At 36.2% G+C, this 22,542-nt stretch overlaps 1 protein-coding gene across 1 annotated transcript in view; it reads right to left on the bottom strand.

Annotated features, from left to right (window-relative positions):
- Positions 1 to 16,002, bottom strand: part of LOC137094968 (dapper homolog 3-like) — a 34,179-nt gene extending 18,177 nt beyond the window's left edge. Inside the window, 4 exon segments of the mRNA XM_067461034.1 lie at positions 15,552 to 15,821; positions 15,854 to 15,925; positions 15,927 to 15,968; positions 15,970 to 16,002. Of these exon segments, the coding sequence (XP_067317135.1) occupies positions 15,552 to 15,821; positions 15,854 to 15,925; positions 15,927 to 15,968; positions 15,970 to 16,002 (417 nt within the window).
- Between the last annotated feature and the right edge of the window lie 6,540 nt (positions 16,003 to 22,542).

Raw genomic sequence — 22,542 nt, forward strand, 5'->3', positions numbered from 1 at the left:
TCTGGACTATTATGAAAGAGAGGTCCCTACCTATTCCTTCCCCCTTTCTCTCCTTTCTTCCTTCTCTCCCTCTTTCTTTCTTTCCTTCTTTCACTACTTGGTTTGATCCTTCTCTCTTTCCTTCCTTCCCTCCCCCTTTCTTCCTTTGCCTTTCTTCCCTCCCTGTTTGCTTCCTTCTTTCTCTTTTTATTTCCTTTTATTTCACCACCATCATAACAATAACAATAATGCAATGCATTGCCTCTGGGACCTGACACCTCTCCCATTCCCCCTAAAAGGGTCTCAGAGGAAGAATAATAGCATCATAATAATCATAGAAATAACAACCTTTACCCGCCACGTGTTGCTGTGCCCAATCTTCCCTCTTTCTCTCCTTCTTTCCCTCCCTCCTTCCTTCCTTCCTTCCTTCCTTCCCATCTTTCCTTCTCCTCTTCTTTCTCTATCTCTTTCCTTCCTTCCCTCTTTTTCTTTCTCTTCTGCTGTCTCTCTTTTCTTTCCTTCCATCTTTCCTTTTCTTTCCCTTTCTTCTTCCTCTAACTTTCCTTCTTTCCCCCTTTTTCTTTACCTCCCTTTCTCTTTCTTCCTTCTTTCCTTCCTTCCTGTCTTTCCTAGATTTTGACAGGGCGGGAAGGGGCGGGGTGGGGTTTGGAGGTGGCCTGAAGTAAAAGGAGGTAAGATTGGGGCAGGGGAGTGATGGAGCGTGGGGTTGCGTGTGTGTGTGCGGCGGCGGGGGGAGTGGGGTTGCGTGTGTGTGCGGCGGTGGGGGGAGTGATGGAGCGTAGGGTTGCGTGTGTGTGTGCGGCGGCGGGGGGAGTGATGGAGCGTAGGGTTGCGTGTGTGTGTGCGGCAGGGAGTGTGTGTGTGCGGGAAGCGGCGCGGCGGGGCTTGGAGTGGGCATGGTTTCCGCAGAGGGAACGTTGGCCGGAAGGCCATGTGCACGCGCAATGGAACTTGCGGCTGGGCGCCAATGCGCATGCTCAGTTGTTTTGCTGTTTTGTGAGTGTGTTGTGTTGTTTTTCATTTTGAGTAGATATGTTTGTACCTTGTGGGTTGTGTTATGGGCATGGGAATTTTGGTTAAGTTTCGTTGGGGTTTTTTTGAGTTTTGTTCTTTTGCCGTTTTGTGAGTGTGTTGTTGTGTTGTTTTTCATTTTGAGTAGATATGTTTGTACCTTGTGGGTTGTGTTATGGGCACGGGGATTTTGGTTAAGTTTCGTTGGGGGTTTTTTGAGTTTTGTTTCCTCATTGGATGCCCCTAACAAATTTATATATATAGATTCCACACTATTTATTATTATTATTAATTTATTTTAAAATAATTTAAATAAATAAATAATAATTAAATCAATTCACTTCTGATCCAATAAATAAATAAATTATAATTATTTATTATTACTATAATTTTCTATTATTATTATTCCACACTATTTATTATTATTATTTATTTATTTTAAAATAATTTAAATAAAAATTAATAATTAAATCAATTTGCTTCTGACCTGATAAATAAATAAATAATTTCAGATTATAATTATTTATTATTATAATAATTTTCTTAATAATAGTAATTTATGTAAAAATAATTTAAATGAATAAATAAATCGATTCGCTTCTGACCTGATAAATAAATAAATAATTTCTCATTACAATTATTTATTATTATTATTATTATTATTATTATTATTCCACGCTATTGATTCTTCTTATTATTATTAATTTATTTCAAAATAATTTAAATAAATAAATAAATAAATTCACTTCTGGCCTGATAATTTATTTATTTATTTATTTTATTTCCTGCATTTATTAACCGCCGCTCTCAGCCCTAGGGCGACTCGTGGCAGTGTACAGCACATAAAAGACAATTTACAATGAGCCAAGACAACAAAACTAACACATCACTAATACACAACATCTAATTACACTAAAATAATCCGCTCCGTCTTATCGTGGAATCATAATCAATCTCGTAGTCGTAATCCATTCCGGTTGTCATTTCCAGTAACATAGCACTCAGTTGAATGCCATCTCGAAAAGCCATGTCTTCAGGCCCTTACGAAAGGCCATGAGGGAGGGCGCCTGTCTGATGTCAGCAGGGAGGGTGTTCCACAGCCGGGGGGCCACCACCGAGAAGGCCCTCTCTCTCGTCCCCGCCAGACGTGCCTGTGAGGCAGGCGGGATCGAGAGAAGGGCCTCCCCAGATGATCTCAAGGCCCTCGTGGGCTCGTAGGCCGAGATGCGGTCCGCAAGGTACTTTGGGCCGGAACCGTTTAGGGCTTTGTAGGATAGCACCAGCACCTTAAATTGGGCCCGGTAGCAAATCGGCAGCCAGTGGAGCTGGAACAACAAGGGTGTTGTGTGCTCCCTGCGTCCTGCTCCTGTTAACAACATGGCTGCCGCGCGCTGGACTAGCTGAAGCTTCCGGGCCGTCTTTAAGGGCAGCCCCACGTAGAGAGTGTTGCAGTAGTCAAGGCGGGATGTGACCAGAGCGTGTACCACCGTGGCCAAGTCAGACTTCCCAAGGTACGGGCGCAGCTGGCGCACGAGCCGAAGCTGTGCAAATGCTCCCCTGGTCACCGCTGAAACCTGGAGATCCAGGCTCAACGATGAGTCCAGGGTCACACCCAAGCTGCGAACCTGCGCCTTCAAGGGGAGTGTGACCCCGTCCAGCACAGGCTGTAACCCTATGCCCTGTTCGGCCTTGCGACTGACCAGGAGTACCTCTGTCTTGTCTGGATTTAGTTTCAATTTGTTCGCCCCCATCCAGACCGTTACAGCGGCCAGGCACCGGTTCAGGACCTGAACAGCCTCCTTAGTAGCAGGTGGGAAGGAGTGACAGAGTTGGACATCATCTGCGTACAGATGACACCGCACCCCGAAACTCCGGATGATCTCACCCAGCGGCTGATAAATAAATAAATTATTTCACATTACAATTTTTTATTATGATTATAATTCCCCATTATTATTATTATTATTATTATTATTCCACACTATTTATTCTTATTCTTATTATCAATTTATTGTAAAATAATTCAAATAAATAAATAAATGCACTTCTGACCTGATAAATAAATAAATAATTTCAAATTATATTTATTATTATTATTTTCTATTATTATTATTATTCCACACTATTTATTATTATTATTAATAATAATAATAATAATTTGTTTAAAAATAATTTTAAAAGCTCTCCTTGCTTTTATATGTTTCCTTTATATTTTGAGACAATTATTCTTGTCCGATGATGTTGACTTTCAGTTAAGTTGAAATGTAATTGCAAACGCCAATCGAAAACGACTCTCGTTGGGTCCAAATATAATTATTAGATCACTTTGCAAATTAGACAAAGCTCCACAAACTATTGCAAACCAACCCACGTTCATTTACCGTAAGCCTTTAATTATAAATGTGGTATGAGAAGTTTGGAGGCCAAATTTGATGTCAGTTGGGTGTTTGTTTTTAGGCTACTAACGACGACCAGAAGCTTTTTATATTTATAGATTTTTAAGGGATGCATTTCAGAATAAATGCACGTAAGGATAGGATCGCGGTGGTTGCAAACTTCCAAATTTAGGCATTGCAAAGCAAGGCTGCCTTCCCAAGAGGAATCCCTCCTTCCTTCCTGATTGAATCCATTCATAATAACTGGATCTGGATGGCATCCAAAAAGCATTTATCTCATTTCTTTAGAACTTCTTGGCTGGGATTCCTATTCATGTCGTCAAAAGTCATCCTATCAGGCTAATGAGTCTATTGTAATACGAATTTCGGCAGGCTAAAGATCAAATTGTAATAACTTTATCAGTTTCTAACGCTTTTATGTTTAAGAAGAAAGCAAAGAAATTCAACTTTTAATAATTTTTCATAATCCCACCCAACTATTGACTCTGATCTATACTCAGGATGGATTTTCTGTGAATTATTATTCAAATAAGTAATTTTTCCTAGCCCTGGGAGTATAACATCCCAATTCGACTTGCATGTAAAAGATGTAATAATAATAATAATAATAATAATAATAATAATAGCATATAATTTTATATTATATTATATTATATATGTTTATTATATTCTTATATTATATTATACTATAATTATATTATATTGTAATTCTAATATTATATTATATTATATAATTATGTATTTATAATAAAAATAATAAATACATAATTATATAATATAATATATATTATAATATAAGAATATAATAAATATATATACTATAATATAATATATAATTATATGTTCTTCTTATTATAATAATATAAGAATATAATAAACATATATAATACAATATAAAATTACATTTGCATGTAAAAGATGTAATAATAATAATAAATACATAATTATATAATATAAGAATATAATAAAATATATACTATAATATATAATTATATGTTCTTATTATAATTATAATATAATATAAGAATATAATAAACATATATAATATAATATAAAATGACACTTGCATGTAAAAGATGTAATAATAATAAGAAGAAATACATAATTATATAATATAATATATATTATAATATAAGAATATAATAAACATAAATAATATAATATTATTCTTATTATTAATATTACATCTTTTATATGCAAGTGGAATTGGGATTGAATGTAATAGTTGCAATAATAATAATAATAATAATAAATACATAATTATATAATATAATATATAATATAATATAAGAATATAATAAAATATATACTATAATAATAATAATAATAATAATAAATACAAAAAAGTAACTTTTCCTAGCCCTGAGAGTATAACATGCCAATTCCACTTGTATGTAAAAGATGTAATAATAACAATAATAAATACACAATTATATAATATATTATAATATAAGAATATAATAAAATATATACTATAATAATAATAATAATAATAATAATAATAAATACAAAAAAGTAACTTTTCCAAGCCCTGGGAGTATAACATCCCAATTCCACTTGCATGTAAAAGATATAATAATAATAATAATAATAATAATAATAATAATAAATACATACTTATATAATATATTATAATATAAGAATATAATAAAATATATACTATAATATAAATAATAATAATAATAATAATAATAATAATAATAATAATAAGTACTTTGGCCACATCATGAGGAGACAGGAAAGCCTGGAGAAGGGAATGATGCTGGGGAAAGTGGAAGGCAAAAGGAAGAGGGGCTGACCAAGGGCAAGATGGATGGATGGCATCCTTGAAGTGACTGGACTGACCTTGAAGGAGCTGGGGGTGGTGACGGCCCACAGGGAGCTCTGGCGTGGGCTGGTCCGTGAGGTCACGAAGAGTCGGAGACGACTGAACGAATGAACAACAACAACAATAATAATAATAATAAAAATACAAAAAAGTAACGTTTCCTAGCCCTGGGAGTATAACATCCCAATTACACTTGTATGTAAAAGATGTAATAATAATAATAATAATAATAATAACGTAATTACATAATTATATAATATAATATATATTATAATATAAGAATATAATAAAAATACTATACTATAATATATAATTATGTTCTTATTATAATTATAATATAATATAAGAATATAATAAACATATATAATATAATATAAAATTATATGTTGTTAATATTATTAATATTACATCTTTTACATGCAAGTGGAATTGGGATTTCATGTAAAAGATGTAATAATAATAATAATAATAATAATACAAAAAAGTAACTTTTCCTAGCCCTGAGAGTATAACATCCCAATCCCACTTGCATGTAAAAGATGTAATAATAATAATAATACATACATACATACATACATAATTATGTAATATAGATTATAATATAATAATATAATAAAATATATACTATGCTATAATATATAATTATATGTTCTTATTATAATTATAATATAATACAAGAATATAATAAACATATATAATGTATTATATGGCAGTGTAGATCCAGCCTGATTATTATTATTATTACTAGCTGTCCCCTGCCACGCATTGCTGTGGCCCAGTCTGTGTATATGTGTTTAGTGTGTGCATATATGTGCGTATGTGTGTGTATATATGTGTGTTTGCGTATATATATGGGTGTGTGTGTTTGTGTATATGTCTGGGTGTCTGTGTATATATGTGTGTGTGTGTATTTGTGTGTTTATATGTGTACATGCATATTGTGTATATGTGTTTGCTTGCATGCATATTTTTGTGTATATATGTATGTATGTGGATGTATGTGGATATGTATATGTGTGTACATGTATATGAGCATGTGTATATGTATATATGTGTGTATTTGTGTGTATTTGTGTATATATATATATATATACTTGTGTGTATGAATGTGTGAATGTGCATATGTATATGAGTGCATGCGTATATGTACATATGGTGTATTTTTTGGGTTTTTAAGTCTGTTCCGCTGTATGTATCTGTGCATGTATATGAGCATGTGTATATGTATATATGTATATGTGTGTGATTGTGCATATATATACGTGTGTGTGTGTGTTTATGAATATCTGCATGTGCATATGTATATGAGTGCATGTGTATATGTATATATGGTGTATTTTTGGGGGTTTTAAGTCTGTTCCACTGTGGTTTTGTGTGTGTGTGTGTGTCTGTGTGTTTATGGATGATGGACGCTCATTGGTCTGTTAGGTGTCTTGTATCCAAATTTGGTGTCAATTCATCCAGTGGTTTCTGAGTTATGTTAATCCCACAAAGAACATTACATTTTTATTTATATAGATTATTATTATTATTATATTGTTTATATCCTGCTTCAGATCCAGCCTGATTATTATATTATTATTATTATTATTATTATTATTATTATTTATACCCTGTGTCAGATCAGCCTGATTATTATTATTATTATTATATTATTATTATTATTTATACCCTGTGTCAGATCAGCCTGATTATTATTATTATTATTATTATTATTATTATATTATTATTATTATTTATACCCTGTGTCAGATCAGCCTGATTATTATTATTATTATTATTATATTATTATTATTATTTATACCCTGTGTCAGATCAGCCTGATTATTATTATTATTATTATTATTATTATTTATACCCTGCCGAAGGAGACTCAAGTGGCTTTACGTAAAAGCATTAACATACAATTTAAGATATATATATATATATATATATATATATATATGCAAACATTGGAACAGGGTTAAATATAAACAGTATTAAGACAGTATTTGTAAAATGGGGTCTAATGTACTATCTATCCCTTTGATATCTTCCATCCCTTTGTGTGGATTTTAAGGTTTCTTCCCAGCAAGAGCAATCCAGCAAGAGATAAATAAACACACACAGAAAGCCAGATCCCCGAAGAAGAAGGAGAGAAGGAGAAGAAGTCGTAAATCCAAAGATAAGCATCTGGACAGAAAGAGAGAGAAACCAGGGCTCTCCATTAGCAAACATCTCAAGCTCTTTCTTGCAGAGGAAAAGCAGAGCTGGCTGCAAAAGGAGACACGCCATTTAGACCCTTTTAGAGAGAGAGAGAGATCGAGGCTGCATCTACACTCTAGATTTAATGCACTTTGATACCACTTTAACCACCATAGCCCATTGCTATGGGTCGCGAGAGGGTGTCAGAGGGGTCGCCAAAGACCAACAGAAAGCACAGTATTTTCATAAAATCACTCTCAACGAAAGATTACCCCCAGGCACTTCCAAGCCATTGAATGCTAATCAAGGTGATCAGCTGAAACATTCACACCCAGCTCCAGCAGACAAAAGCCCTTTGTCCCACCCTGGTCATTCCACAGATATATAAACCCATTTTTCTAGTTCCAACAGACCTCACGACCTCTGAGGATGTTTGCCATAGATGCAGGCGAAACGTCAGGAGAAAAACTGCCTGCAGAACATGGCCATATAGCCCAGAAAAACCTACAACAACCCACAGTATTTTCTGTTGGTCGTGGGGGTTCTGTGTGCCAAGTTTGGTTCAGTTCCATCGTTGGTGGAGTTCAGAATGCTCTTGCATTGGAGGTGAACTATAAATCCCAGCATCTACAACTCCTAAATGTCAAGGTCTATTTTCCCCAAACTCCAACAATATTCACATTTGGGCAAAATGAGTATCTGTGCCAAATTTGGTCCAGATCCATCATTGTTTGAGTCCACAGTGCTCTATGGATGTAGGTGAACCACAACTCCCAAACTCAAGGTCAAGGCCCACCAAACCCTTCCAGTCTTGTCTCTTGGTCATGGGAGTTCTGTGTTCCAAGTTTGCTTCAGTTCCATCATTGGTGGCGTTCAGAATGCTCTCTGATTGTAGGCGAACTATAAATCCCAGCATCTACAACTCCTATATGTCAAGGTCTTTTTCCCCAAACTCCACAAGTGTTCACATTTGGGCAAAATGAGTATTTGTGCCAAGTTTGGTCCAGATCCATCATTGTCTGAGTGGATGTTGGCGAATTACAACTCCCAAACTCAAGGTCAATGCCCACCAAACCCTTCTAGTATTTACTTTTGGTCATTGGAGTTCAGGTGAACTATAAATCCCAGCATCTACAACTCCCAAATGTCAAGGTCTATTTTCCCCAAACTCCACCTGTGTTCACATTTGGGCAAAATGAGTATCTGTGCCAAATTTGGTCCAGGCCCATCATTGTTTGAATCTACAGTGCTCTATGGATGTAGGCGAACTACAACTCCCAAACTCAAGGTCAATGCCCACCAAACCCTTCTGTTGGTCGTGGGAGTTCTGTGTGCCAAGTTTGGTTCAATTCCATCGTTGATGGAGTTCGGAACACTCTTTGATTGTAGGTGAACTATAAATCCCAACAACCAGAACTCCCAAATGACAAAACACAACATGAGGAATTAGGAAGGTTGAGAAACCCTGCTCTGGAGTCATGCTCTCTGCCCAACATGGTGTTCTTTCCATGACCTTTGATCCTCTTTTCTGCCCTTGGATTAAAGGCCCGGACCAGGTAAAGGTGACCGCTGCTCGAACGGGAAGGCCAGGTAAACACCATAAAATGGGAGAAGTTGCCTTTAGGACAAGGGAGGAGGAAGTGGGATCCAGGTGGAAACCTTTCCAAGGTAAACAATATGGGAAAAGGTGGGAGATGCAAGTGAGGCCTCAAAGCAAATCTACCTGGCCAACACACCTGGAGGTTTCATTGGGAAACTTATACGATGGAGAGTCGAACTGGGATCAAGGTGGATCTCCAACCTTTGATCATCCAGATGTGTTTGAGTGTTGTTTACATTGGTACAAATACTCAATATGCCCAAATGTGAACACTGGTGGAGTTTGGGGGAAATAGACCTTGACATTTAGGAGTTGTAGTTGCTGGGATTTATAGTTCACCTACAATCAAAGAGCATTCTGAACGCCACCAATGTGTATTCTGATGTGATAATGTGTAATTTTATTATTATATTTCAATATGATTTAATATCTAATTTTGTAGATGTGTTTGACTATGTTGTGCTCTGCGTAGAGCTGAAAGGAGAGACAGGTAACAACAACAACAATAATAACAATAAGACCTCACAACTTCTGAGGATGCTTGCCATAGATGCAGGCGAAACGTCAGGAGAGAATGCCTCTAGAACATGGCCATACAGCCCGGAAAAACCTACAACAACCCAGGGATTCCAGCCATGAAAGCATTCAACAATACTTAATAATGATAATAATAATAATTATTATTATTTGCTTGCCATAGATGCAGGTGAAATGTCAGGAGAGAATGCCTCCAGAATATGGCCATATAGCCCAAAAAAACTACAACAACCCAGGGATTCCAGCCATGAAAGCCTTCGTCAATACATAATAATAATAATAATAATAACAACAACAACAACAACACCTCACAACCTCAGAGGCGAAACGTCAGGAGAGAATGCTTCCAAAAGACCTCACAACCTCTGAGGATGCTTGCCATAGATGCAGGCGAAACGTCAGGAGAGAATGCCTCTAGAACATGCCCATATAGCCCGAAAAAAAACTACAACAACCCAGTGTTTCCAGCCATGAAAGCCTTCAACAATACATAACAATAATAATAATAACAACAACAACAACACCTCACAACCTCTGAGGATGCTTGCCATAGATGCAAGTGAAAGGTCAGGAGAGAATGCTTCTAGAGGACCTCACAACCTCAGAGGATGCTTGCCATAGATGCAGGCAAAAGGTCAGGAGAGAATGCTTCTAGAGGACCTCACAACCTCTGAGGATGCTTGCCCTAGATGCAGGCGAAACGTCAGGAGAGAATGCCTCTAGAACATGGCCATATAGCCCGAAAAAAACTATATCAACCCAGTGATTTCAGCCATGAAAGCCTTCAACAATACATAATAATAATAATAATAATAATAACAACAACAACAACACCTCACAACCTCAGGGGCGAAACGTCAGGAGAGAATGCTTCTAGAGGACGTCACAACCTCTGAGGATGCTTGCCATAGATGCAGGAGAAACGTCAGGAGAGAATGCCTCTAGAACATGGCCATATAGCCCCCCAAAAAAACTACAACAACCCAGCGATTCCAGCCATGAAAGCCTTCAACAATACATTACTATTGTTGTTGTTGTTGTTTGCAATAATAATAATAATTATTATTATTATTTGCTTGCCATAGATGCAGGAGAAACGTCAGGAGAGAATGCCTCTAGAACATGGCCATATAGCCCCCCCAAAAAACTACAACAACCCAGTGATTCCAGCCATGAAAGCCTTCAACAATACATAATAATAATAATAATAATAATAATAATAATAATAATAATAATAATAACAACAACAACAACAACAACACCTCACAACCCTTGAGGAACCTCTGAGGATACTTGCTATAGATGCAGGTAAAATGTCAGGAGAGAATGCCTCTAGAACATGGCCGTGCAGCCTGAAAAAAAAACTACAACAACCCAGTGATTCCAGCCATGAAAGCCTTCAACAATACATTATTATTATTATTATTATTATTATTATTATTATTATGGGAAACACAACAAGATGAGTACACAGCAAATAAGATCACTCTGCTGGCTTTTGTATTGGATCACACGTCGGACACTTCCCAAGTGTCTAGGACAATTACTATTATTATTATTATTATTATTATTATTATTAGCAACACAACAAGTCCACAGCAAACAAGGTCACTCTGCTGGCTTGTTCTAATATTTTCACAAACCCCGATGACATCTAGACATTTGATGATCCAACAATGTGGAAGTGAGACTCTGCTGGCTCTTGTATTGGATCACACGTCGGACACTTCCCAAGTGTCTAGGGCTGTGTGACGTATCGGCGAATAATGCATGCAGATCCGAGTAGGGTGGCCTTTTGCAGCTGGCAGATGTTGTTTTTAAGTGCAGGCCAATTGTTTTTAAGTGCAGGCCAAGGACTTTAGGCATTTGTCCTGCACTTAAAAACAATTAGCACTTACCAAATCTTTTAAGAAGAGCTATCAATACAACAACAACAAGGTCCAAGGTCATCCCTTGTCCTGGGATGACCTTGGATGACCTCTTGCAAACAGTCACAAAATCCAGCACGGAGTGTGTCTACACTGTCAAATGAATGCAGTTTGACACCACTTTAACTGTCTTGGCTCCGTGTAAAGGACTCCTTGTAGTTTTGCAAAGTCTCTGCCAAACCCAGCCTGTGACTCCTTATTATTAAGTAAAAGCAAAGCTAGTTCAAGTAAGTTATTCTCTGTTGGAAACGGCCGAGAGAGCATCGCTTGCATTCGAAAATACTCCGAGAAGACAAGATGCTTATTGTGCAGAGACAATGGATTTCTGTAATTTCCGTGCAGAAAAAGTCCATCTGCACAAAACAATAATAATAATAATAATAATAATAATAATAATAGTTTGCTGTGACATACTGTGCTTTTGTGTCAATAATAATAATAATAATAATAATAATAATATTTTGATTTTCTATGCATGGCACAGCTTGGCTCACAGGTAGAGTCAAGCTGTGCCATGCATAGAAAATCAAAATATTATTATTATTATTATTATTATTATTATTATTGACACAAAAGCACAGTATGTCACAGCAAACTATTATTATTATTATTATTATTATTTGCTATAGGATCAAACCATCTCATAGTAAAAAGCAATTGGTAGTTAAAGTGGGATCAAACTACATTAACTTTATAGTATAGATGTATCCTAAGTAGCTGGTGCAGGGCATTAATAATAATTAATAAATGTGTAGGAAAAGCTCGTTGCATTGGAATGCAGACTTCCTTGGAATGAACCACATTGGACTCTATGGCTGTCAATGCATCACTGGCCAGTTTGCAAACCACCAACAGTCAGGAAAAGAAAAACACATTTATGGCCCACAAACACAAATATGGTGCTAATCCCTGGAATATTGGAAGAATAATCTGTAAATAATAATAAAATAAATAAGATGATAAGTAAAATTATTAAAATGAGATAAAATAATAATAATAAAATTATTAAAAGTAATAAGAAATAAAGTAATTATTAATGACATAAATAATAATAGTAAATAGTAAAAATTACCAAGATAATAAATAAGTAAAAGTATTAAAATAATATACACAATAATAAATGAAATAATAAAATAATAATTAATGACATAAATAATACAAATGAATTAGATAATAAATAATAAGCAAAAGTATTAAAATAGAATATACAATAATAAATGGAATAAATAAAATAATAATAATTAATTACATAAATAATAGGAAATAATAAACATAAATAAGATAATAAATAATAAGTAAAAGTATTAAAATAGTATATACAATAACAATATTATTTAAATAATATATACAACAATAAATGAAATAAATAATAAAATAATAATTAATGACATAAACAATAGGAAATAATAAACATAAATAAGATAATAAGTAATAAGCAAAAGTATTTAAATAATATATACAATAATAGATGAAATAATAAAATAATAATTAATGACATAAATAATAGTAAATAAAAATAAATAAGATAATAAGTAATAAGTAAAAGTATTTAAATAATATATACAATAATAAATGAAATAAATAATAAAATAATAATTAATGACATGAATAATAGGAAATAATAAACATAAATAAGATAGCAAATAATAAGTAAAAGTATTAAAATAATATATACAATAATAAATGAAATAATAAAATAATAATTAATTACATAAATAATACAAATGAATAAGATAATAAATAATAAGCAAAAGTATTAAAATAGTATATACAATAATAAATGGAATAAATAATAAAATAATAATTAATGACATAAATAATAGCAAATAATAAATAAAAGTATTAAAATATTATATACAATAACAATATTATTTAAATAATATATACAACAATAAATGAAATAAATAATAAAATAATAATTAATGACATAAATAATAGTAAATAATAAAAATAAATAAAATAATAAATAATAAGTAAAAGTATTAAAATAATATATATAATAATAAATGAAATAATAAAATAATAATTAATGACATAAATAATACAAATGAATTAGATAATAAATAATAAGCAATAGTGTTTAAATAATATATACAATAATAAATGAAAAAATAATAAAATAATAATTAATGACATAAATAATAGTAAATAATACAAATAAGATAATAAATAATAAGTAAAAGTATTTAAATAATATACACAATAATAAATGAAATAATAAAATAATAATTAATGACATAAAGAATACAAATGAATTAGATAATAAATAATAAGCAATAGTGTTTAAATAATATATACAATAATAAATGAAATAAATAATAAAATGATAATTAATGACATAAATAATAGTAAATAATAAAAATAAATAAGATAATAAATAATAAGCAAAAGTATTAAAATAATATATACAATAATAAATGGAATAAATAAAAATAATAGTAAATAAATAAATAGCAGAGTTAATCAGATTTGTTGACGTGTTTTTGGACACAAAGCGGGAATATTGGTCTATCTGCTCCATTAATTCCCACCCGGAATCATGTGTGCGGTTTGAGAAAACGTGAAGGCAATTTTAATTAAACTAAACCGAGAGGCAGAGAGCGAGGAAAGCGCGGAATCTGTAATTAAAATCAGCAAATATCTGGAATGGCCGGCCTTGGCGCTAGAATTCCCAAAACATAGCAATCCTGTCTGGATGTGCCCATTATTTAGGTCAACCTCTTGTGCAAAAAGGCTCCAAACAGAAGCAGAATATTAAATCCAGGAGAAATCAATGTAAAATGAATCAAGTGGCGGGGAGTTCCAAAGTCCACATCCCCAAGTCACAATATCTCTTAACTAAATAGGCTCACTTAGGCCCCGCCCACCTTCCCCTCAAGCTCCGCCCCTTCGCCTCCCATTAAGAAAAATGCAGAGAAACCCACCTCCAGCTCCTTCAGCCCCCTCCCCTTGAATTCCCTCCATTCATCTCAATGGGGGGAGATTTAAACCAATCCAATTCGAATTGAGTGCCATTCAAGGTCTTCCAGCCAACCAACCAAATCCTGCTTCCCATACACTCTAATCCAGATCTAATCCAAATTAATGACAGGTTGCGGAAGCAGATTGAATCCGGATTGAGAACTAAACATCCCCCCCCCGCCCCCACCAATTTCCCTAATCCGGATTGAGGATCCAATTTGGACTGAATCCGGTTTGGGTATCCAAATCATTATTAGTATTATTATTATTCTCCTTTCAACCCCCCCCCCCCCCCCAACAACAGCACCCTTAATCTGGATTGACTCCAGACTGAGGATTGAATCTGGACAGAATCCGGATTAGGAATCCTGATGATGATGATAATAATAATAATAATAATAATAATTCGCCTTCCAGACCTCCAGACACCCCATCCCCAAAAAACAACAGCTTTAATCCGGATTGACTTCGGATTGAAGAGGCAATCTGGACTGAATCTGGATTGGGAATCCAAATAATAATAATAATAGTAGTAGTAATTCACCTTCTAGACATCGAAACCCTCCAACAAACACCCTTAATCCGAATTGACTCCGGATTGAGGATCCAATCTGGACTGAATCCTGATTGGGAATCCTAATAATAGTAATAATTCACCTTCCAGACAACCCCCCCCCCCCCAGCAACAGTCTCAATCCGGAATGACTCCGGATTCAAGAGTGAATCTGGCCCTAATCCGGATTGGGAATCCAAAAATGGAAGCTGAATTAAAAATAATCATAATTCAGCTTCCAGACACCCAGACCCTCCAACAAACACTCTTAATCCGGATTGACTCCGGATTGAGGATCCAATCTGGACCGAATCCGGATTGGGAACCCAGATGATGATGATGATGGTGATAATAATAATAATTCGCCTCCCAGACATCCCCACCCCTAGGAACACTCTTAATCCGGATTGAAGATCGAAACCGAATTGAGAATTGGACTGGATTCCCCCCTCCCTCCCTCCATCCACTCCACATCCCCTCTTGATGCGGGTCTGCTCCGGATGGAGGTCCGGAGGTGCGGACAATGGGTCCCCAGCCTGCCTCCCCCTCTCACCGCCTGCTCCTCCTCATCCTCGTCCTCCTCCTCTTCCCGGGGCTGCTTCTCCTCGGAGCCGGCGGGGTCTCGTGCGCGTTCCCGGCCAGGCTTCTTCCCGGGGCGCATCCGCAGCGCCTGCCGGACCCTCCTCTCCTGCCTCTCCCGGAGTAGCGCCAGCTCGCACAGCCCGGCCAGCGTGCCCTCCATCCAGCCGCGGAGCCGCCCCCGCTCGGGGCTCGACGAGGATGGGAACGAGGCGGCGCGCAGCATCCTCCTCCGCCCTCTCGCCTCTCTCCGCCGCCGCCAAAGACGACCCCGGCAGCAGCGCCCGCCGCCGCTGTCACCGCCTCATCTGCATACCCCCGCCCACCGGGACGACGTATTTGCATACCCTATCTGCATAGCCACGCCTCCCTCGCCCGCCCATTGGCCCGCTTAGCCCCGCACTCCTGTTTCCCTCCCTCGCCATTGGCTGCTACAAAACCAGATATCTGCATAGCCACGCCTCCTCGCCGTGGGCTCCCCCTGCCGGCTTCCATTGATACTCTTCTTTCATCAGAGAAACCGTTTTTGCATAGACACGCCCCCCGAAGCGTCCCATTGGCTCACCCGCCTTGGTTTCTCCCTGTCATTGGTCCGCCTGGGAAGCTAGGCGTCGGCATAGCCACGCCCCTGGAAGGATCCACGCCGTTGACATATCTTTGCATAAACCACGCCCTGTTTGCAATCATTCAAGCGATTGGGTTTAACCCCCTCCCCTTTATCTGCATAACCACGCCCTATACGCCTCCTATTGGCTGTCCTGGAGACACCTCATTTGCATAAGCCATGCCCTGTTCACGGATGACTCAAGCTATTGGTTTGAATGTATTGGTTTTAACTCCACCCCTTTATATGCATAACCACGCCCTATACACCTCCTATTGGCTGTCCTGGGCACTTCATTTGCATTAGCCACGCCCTGTTTGCGGGTAATTCAAACTTTATTATTATTATTATTATTATTATTAAATTACTATTAGTTTTAACTCCTCCTCTTTATCTGCATAACCACGCCCTATAAGCCTGCTATTGGCTGTCCTGGGCACACCTCATTTAAATAAGCCACGCCCTGTTTGCGGCTGATTCAAGCTGTTGGTTTTAACTCCTCCCCTTTATCTGCATAAGCACGCCCTAAAACTCCTTTTGGCTGTCCTGGACATACCTTATTTGCATAAGCCACGCCCTATTCGCCTCCTATTGGCTGTCCTGGGCACACGTTATTTACATAAGCCACGCCCTGTTCGCGGCTGACTCAAGCTATTGGTTTTAATATATTGGGTTTAACTCCTCCCCCTTATCTGCATAACCACGCCCTATGCGCCTCCTATTGGCAGTCCTGGGCGGATCTCATTTACATAAGCTACGCCCTGTTTGCGGCTGATTCAAGCTATTGGTTTTAACTCCTCCCCTTGATCTGCATAACCACATCCTATTGGCTGTCCGGGATACATAAGCCACGCCCTATTTGGGGGGGTGATTCAAGCTATTGGTTTTAACTCCTCCCCTTTATTTGCATAACCAAGCCTTATACGCCTCCTTTTGCCTTCCTGGACACAACTCATTTGCATAAGGCACGCCCTGTTTGCGGCTGATTCAAGCTATTGGTTTTAACTCTTCCCCTTTATCTGCATAACCACGCCCTATACGCCTCCTATTGGCTGTCCTGGGCACACCTCGTTTGCATAAGCAACGCCCTGTTTGCGGCTGATTAAAGCCACTGGCTTTGACCCTCCTTCCCCTTTATCTTCATAACCACGCCCTATAAGCCTCCTATTGGCTGTCCTGGACATATCTTATTTGCATAGGCCACGGCCTGTCTGTGGCTGATTCAAGCTATTGGTTTTAACTCCGCCCCTTTATCTGCATAAACACTTCTATTGGCTGTCCTGGACATACCTTATTTGTATAAGCCACGCCCTGTTTGTGGCTGATTCAAGCCACTGATTTTAACCCCTTCCCCTTTATCTGCATAACCACGCCTATAAGCCTCCTATTGGCTGTCCTGCTTCTGAATTTACATGAATGGCAGCACCCCTTGATTCAAGTCCTATAGGCATCAATGATTGCCAGTCCTGGGAGAAAAGCCCCTCCATTGGCTGGAAGCTCTTTCCATCTTATCTATGTCCCACCCTTTGGCTATATATATGAATGGCTCCACCCACTTATGAATATTAATGATTGCTCTCCACTGGGTGACCTTGGCCAGTTGCACTCTCTCAGCTTCAGAGGAAGGCAATGACTGGATAGATGTATCAATACATAGATATGGATGAGATATACAGAAAGAAGAAGAGAGATAGAAAGAGGAATGGGAATGAAATAAAAATAATAATGAAATAAAAATAAAATAAATATAAATATGGATAATAAATAAATATGAATAATAAAATAAATATGAAATAAAATAATGAAATCAAAAATAATGAAATAAAATACAAATAAATACAAATAAATATAAATAATAAATAAATATGAATAATAAAATAAATATGAAATAAAATAATGAAATAAAATACAAATAAATACAAATAAAAAGCGGGGTAAAATAAAATACAAATAAATAAAAAATAAAAAGTGGGATAAAATAAAATACAAATAAATACAAATGAAAAGTGGGGAAAATTAAATACAAATAAATACTAATAAAAAGTGGGATAAAATACAAATAAATACTAATAAAAAGTGAGATAAAATAAAATACAAATAAATAAAAATAAAAAGTGGGGTAAAATAAAATACAAATAAAAATGAGGTAAAATAAAATACAAATAAATACAAATAAAAAGCGGGATAAAATAAAATACAAATAAATAAATAATAAAAAGTGGGTAAAATAAAATACAAATAAATAGTGAGATAAAATAAAATACAAATAAATAAAAATAAAAAGTGAGATAAAATAAAATACAAATAAATACAAATAAAAAGTGGGGTAAAATAATATACAAATAAATAAAAAATAAAAAGTGGGGTAAAATAAAATTCAAATAAATACAAATAAAAAGTGGGATAAAAATACAAATAAATACAAATAAAAAGTGAGATAAAATAAAATACAAATAAATAAAAAATAAAAAGTGGGTAAAATAAAAATACAAATAAATACAAATAAAAAGTGAGATAAAATACAAATAAATACAAATAAAAAGTGAGATAAAATAAAATACAAATAAATAAATAATAAAAAGTGAGATAAAATAAAATACAAATAAATACAAATAAAAAGTGAGATAAAATAAAATACAAATAAATACAAATAAAAAGTGGGATAAATTACCCAGGCTAATGACTAGAGAGACAGATGAGACATACAGAAAGAAGATGATAGCTTAGATGGATAGAAATAAATGTGAATGAATGACAGGCAGGCAGGGTAATTATTAGAACGAGAGAGATAAGAACGTTCATAAAGAAGATACATGGCAGACAGAATAATAAATGACAAGTAAGACAGGGGAATGATTAGAGAGCGAGACAGATAGAGATAAATGATAGAAGGATAGATAGATAGATAGATAGATAGATAGATAGATAGATAGATAGAGAGAGAGAATAATGAATGACAGAGGAATTATTAGAAAGATAGATAGGGCTTTCAAAATGAAGATAGATGCTAGATGGATAGAATAATGAATGACAGATAAGGAAATGATAAGACAGAGAAATAATATAGATAGATAGATAGATAGATAGATAGATAGATAGATAGATAGATTAACAGATAGAGGGAATGATTAAATAGAGAGGGGGAGATACAGAAAATAGATGGAGAGATAGGATAATGAATGATAGACAAGGGAATGATTAGACACAGACAGGTAAAGAAGATGATAGATAGATAGATAGATAGATAGATAGATAGATAACTGATAGATAGATAACTGATAGAATAATGAATGACAGAGGAAAATGATTAAGTAGAGATAGATAGATAAGATTAGATAAAGAAAGAAGATAGATAATAGATGAACAGATTGATTGATTGACTGATTAATGATAGATAGAACAATGAGACAGATAAGGGAATAATTAGACAGAGACAGAGAAAGAAGATAGATAGAGAGACAGACAGACAGACAGATGATTGATAGAATAATGAATGACAGTGGGAAATGATTAAATAGAGATAGATAGATAGATAGATAGATAGATAGATAGATAGATAGATAGATAGATATATGGCTGGAGGGATGGATGGATGAATGGATAGATATATGGCTGGAGGGATGGATGGATGGATATATGGCTGGAGGGATGGATGGATGGATGGATGAATATATGGCTGGAGGGATGGATGGATATATGGCTGGAAGGATGGATGGATGGATGGATGGATGGATGGATGGATATATGGCTGGAGGGATGGATGGATGGATGGATGGATGGATGGATAGATATATGGCTGGAGAGATGGAGGGATGGATGGATATATGGCTGGAAGGATGGATGGATGGATGGATGGATATATGGCTGGAGGGATGGATGGATGGATGGATGGATATATGGCTGGAGGGATGGATGGATGGATGGATGGATGGATATATGGCTGGAGGGATGGATGGATGGATGGATGGATATATGGCTGGAGGGATGGATGGATATAAGGCTGGAAGGATGGATGGATGGATATAGGGAGGGAGGGAGGGAGGGAGGGAGGGAGGGAGGGAGGGAGGGAGGGATAGATAGATAGATAGATAGATAGATAGATAGATAGATAGATAGGAAAGATGCTTAATGGACAGACAGGATAATGAATAAGAGATGGACAGAGCGATTATATAATAAAACAGATAGATCCAGAGATAGATGATAGAAAGATGGAAATATGATAGAATAATTAATGAGATAGAGAGAGGAATGATTAGGTAAACAGATGGATAAATAGAATAATGAATGAGAGATAAACAAGGTGATGGATGGATGGATAGAGAGACTGGATGATGGATGGATGGATAGAGAGAAAGAGAAGACATACGAGAAAGGAAATAGATGTGGGATAGATAGATAGATAGATAGATGGATGAATAGGTAGATAGATAGATAGATAGATAGATAGATAGGTAGATAGATAGATAGATGAGACATAACAAAGGAAGGTATACATAGATGATGGATTAATGAATTAAATAGACAAGGTAACGACTGGACAGACAGATCAATAAAGAAGTAGATTAAACTGGACAGGCAACATAAGGATAAATGGAATAATCAGGGAAAATAATGAAAGATGGATCGAAAATCAGATAGATAGGTAATGACATGTCGCTTTTGGGGAGCCCTAGAGGGGGTCTCGGTGAAGGTTCAAAAAAAGGGGGGGTTATGGGCCTGACAGTGCAAAGGCGGCAACAATGGGGTTTTATAAATGGTGGTGATAATAATAGTGCGAGGAGGGGTAGCCATGGTGACGGAGAAGATGGTAGCCATGACAATGGAAAGGGGGGGGGGACAGGCAGTGGAGGAGGACGATGGTGAGGAATAGCAGCACTGGCCTTGATGGATGGAAATTAAAGTGGGGGGGGGGGGAGAGGAAAGAAAGACCATCTATTGTGAATGGCACACTTGTGTTGCACGAGGGCGTGCAAAGGCCGGTGGAAGCTTTCACGAGAGGTCAAACCCATAAAGCAGGCATGGGCCAACTTGGGCCCTCCAGGTGTTTTGGACTTCAACTCCCACAATTCCTAACAGCCTACCGGCTGTTAGGAATTGTGGGAGTTGAAGTCCAAAACACCTGGAGGGCCCAAGTTGGCCCACACCTGCCATAAAACTATCTATTGAAGATTGGTCCAATTGACCAAAGACAGGAAGTCCACAGATCATGAGTTACATCAACCTAAGGCAACATGTCCACACATTATGGGATTTGCAATCCACTCAACCTAAGTAGCTAAATCTGCAGGTCATGGGATTTGCAATCCAAAAACGTGGTATTTGCAATCCTAAAAAATAAGGGATTTGCAATCCAAAAACATGGGACTTGTAAAATGAAATCATGGGATTTGCAATCCCAAAACATGGGATTTGCAATCCAATTAACCTAAGTACTAAATCTGCAGGTCATGGGATTTGCAATCCAAAGACATGGGACTTGTAAAATGAAACAATGGGATTTGCAATCCCAAAACATGGGGTTTGCAATCCAAAAACATGGGACTTGTAAAATCAAATCATGGGATTTGCAATCCAATTAACCTAAGTAACTAAATCTGCAGGTCATGGGATTTGCAATCCAAAAACATGGGACTTGTAAAATGAAACCATGGGATTTGCAATCCAAAAACATGGGACTTGTAAAATGAAATCATGGGATTTGCAATCCCAAAACATGGGATTTGCAATCCAATTAACCTAAGTAACTAAATCTGCAGGTCATGGGATTTGCAACCCAAAGACATGGGATTTGCAATCCGAAGACATAGGTTTTGCAACCCAAAAACATGGGATTTGCAATCCAAAGACATGGGACTTGTAAGATGAAACAATGGGATTTGCAATCCCAAAACATGGGGTTTGCAATCCAAAAACATGGGACTTGTAAAATGAAATTATGGGATTTTCAATCCGAAAACATGGAATTTGCAATCCAATTAACCTAAGTAACTAAATCTGCAGGTCATGGGATTTGCAATCCAAAAACATGGGACTTGTAAAATGAAATCATGGGATTTGCAATCCCAAAACATGGAATTTGCAATCCAATTAACCTAAGTAACTAAATCTGCAGGTCATGGGATTTGCAATCCAAAAATATGGGATTTGCAATCCAAAGACATAGGTTTTGCAATCCAAAAACATGGGATTTGCAATCTAAACAACCTAAGTAACTAAATCTGCAGGTCATGGGATTTGCAATCCAAAAACAGAGGATTTTCAATCCAGAAACATGGGATTTTCAATCCAGAGACATGGGATTTGCAATCCAAAAAGATGGGATTTGCAACCCAATCAACCTAAGTAACTAAATCCGCAG

The sequence above is a fragment of the Anolis sagrei genome, chromosome X, assembly GCF_037176765.1.
Source record: "Anolis sagrei isolate rAnoSag1 chromosome X, rAnoSag1.mat, whole genome shotgun sequence".
Lineage (NCBI taxonomy): Eukaryota > Metazoa > Chordata > Lepidosauria > Squamata > Dactyloidae > Anolis > Anolis sagrei.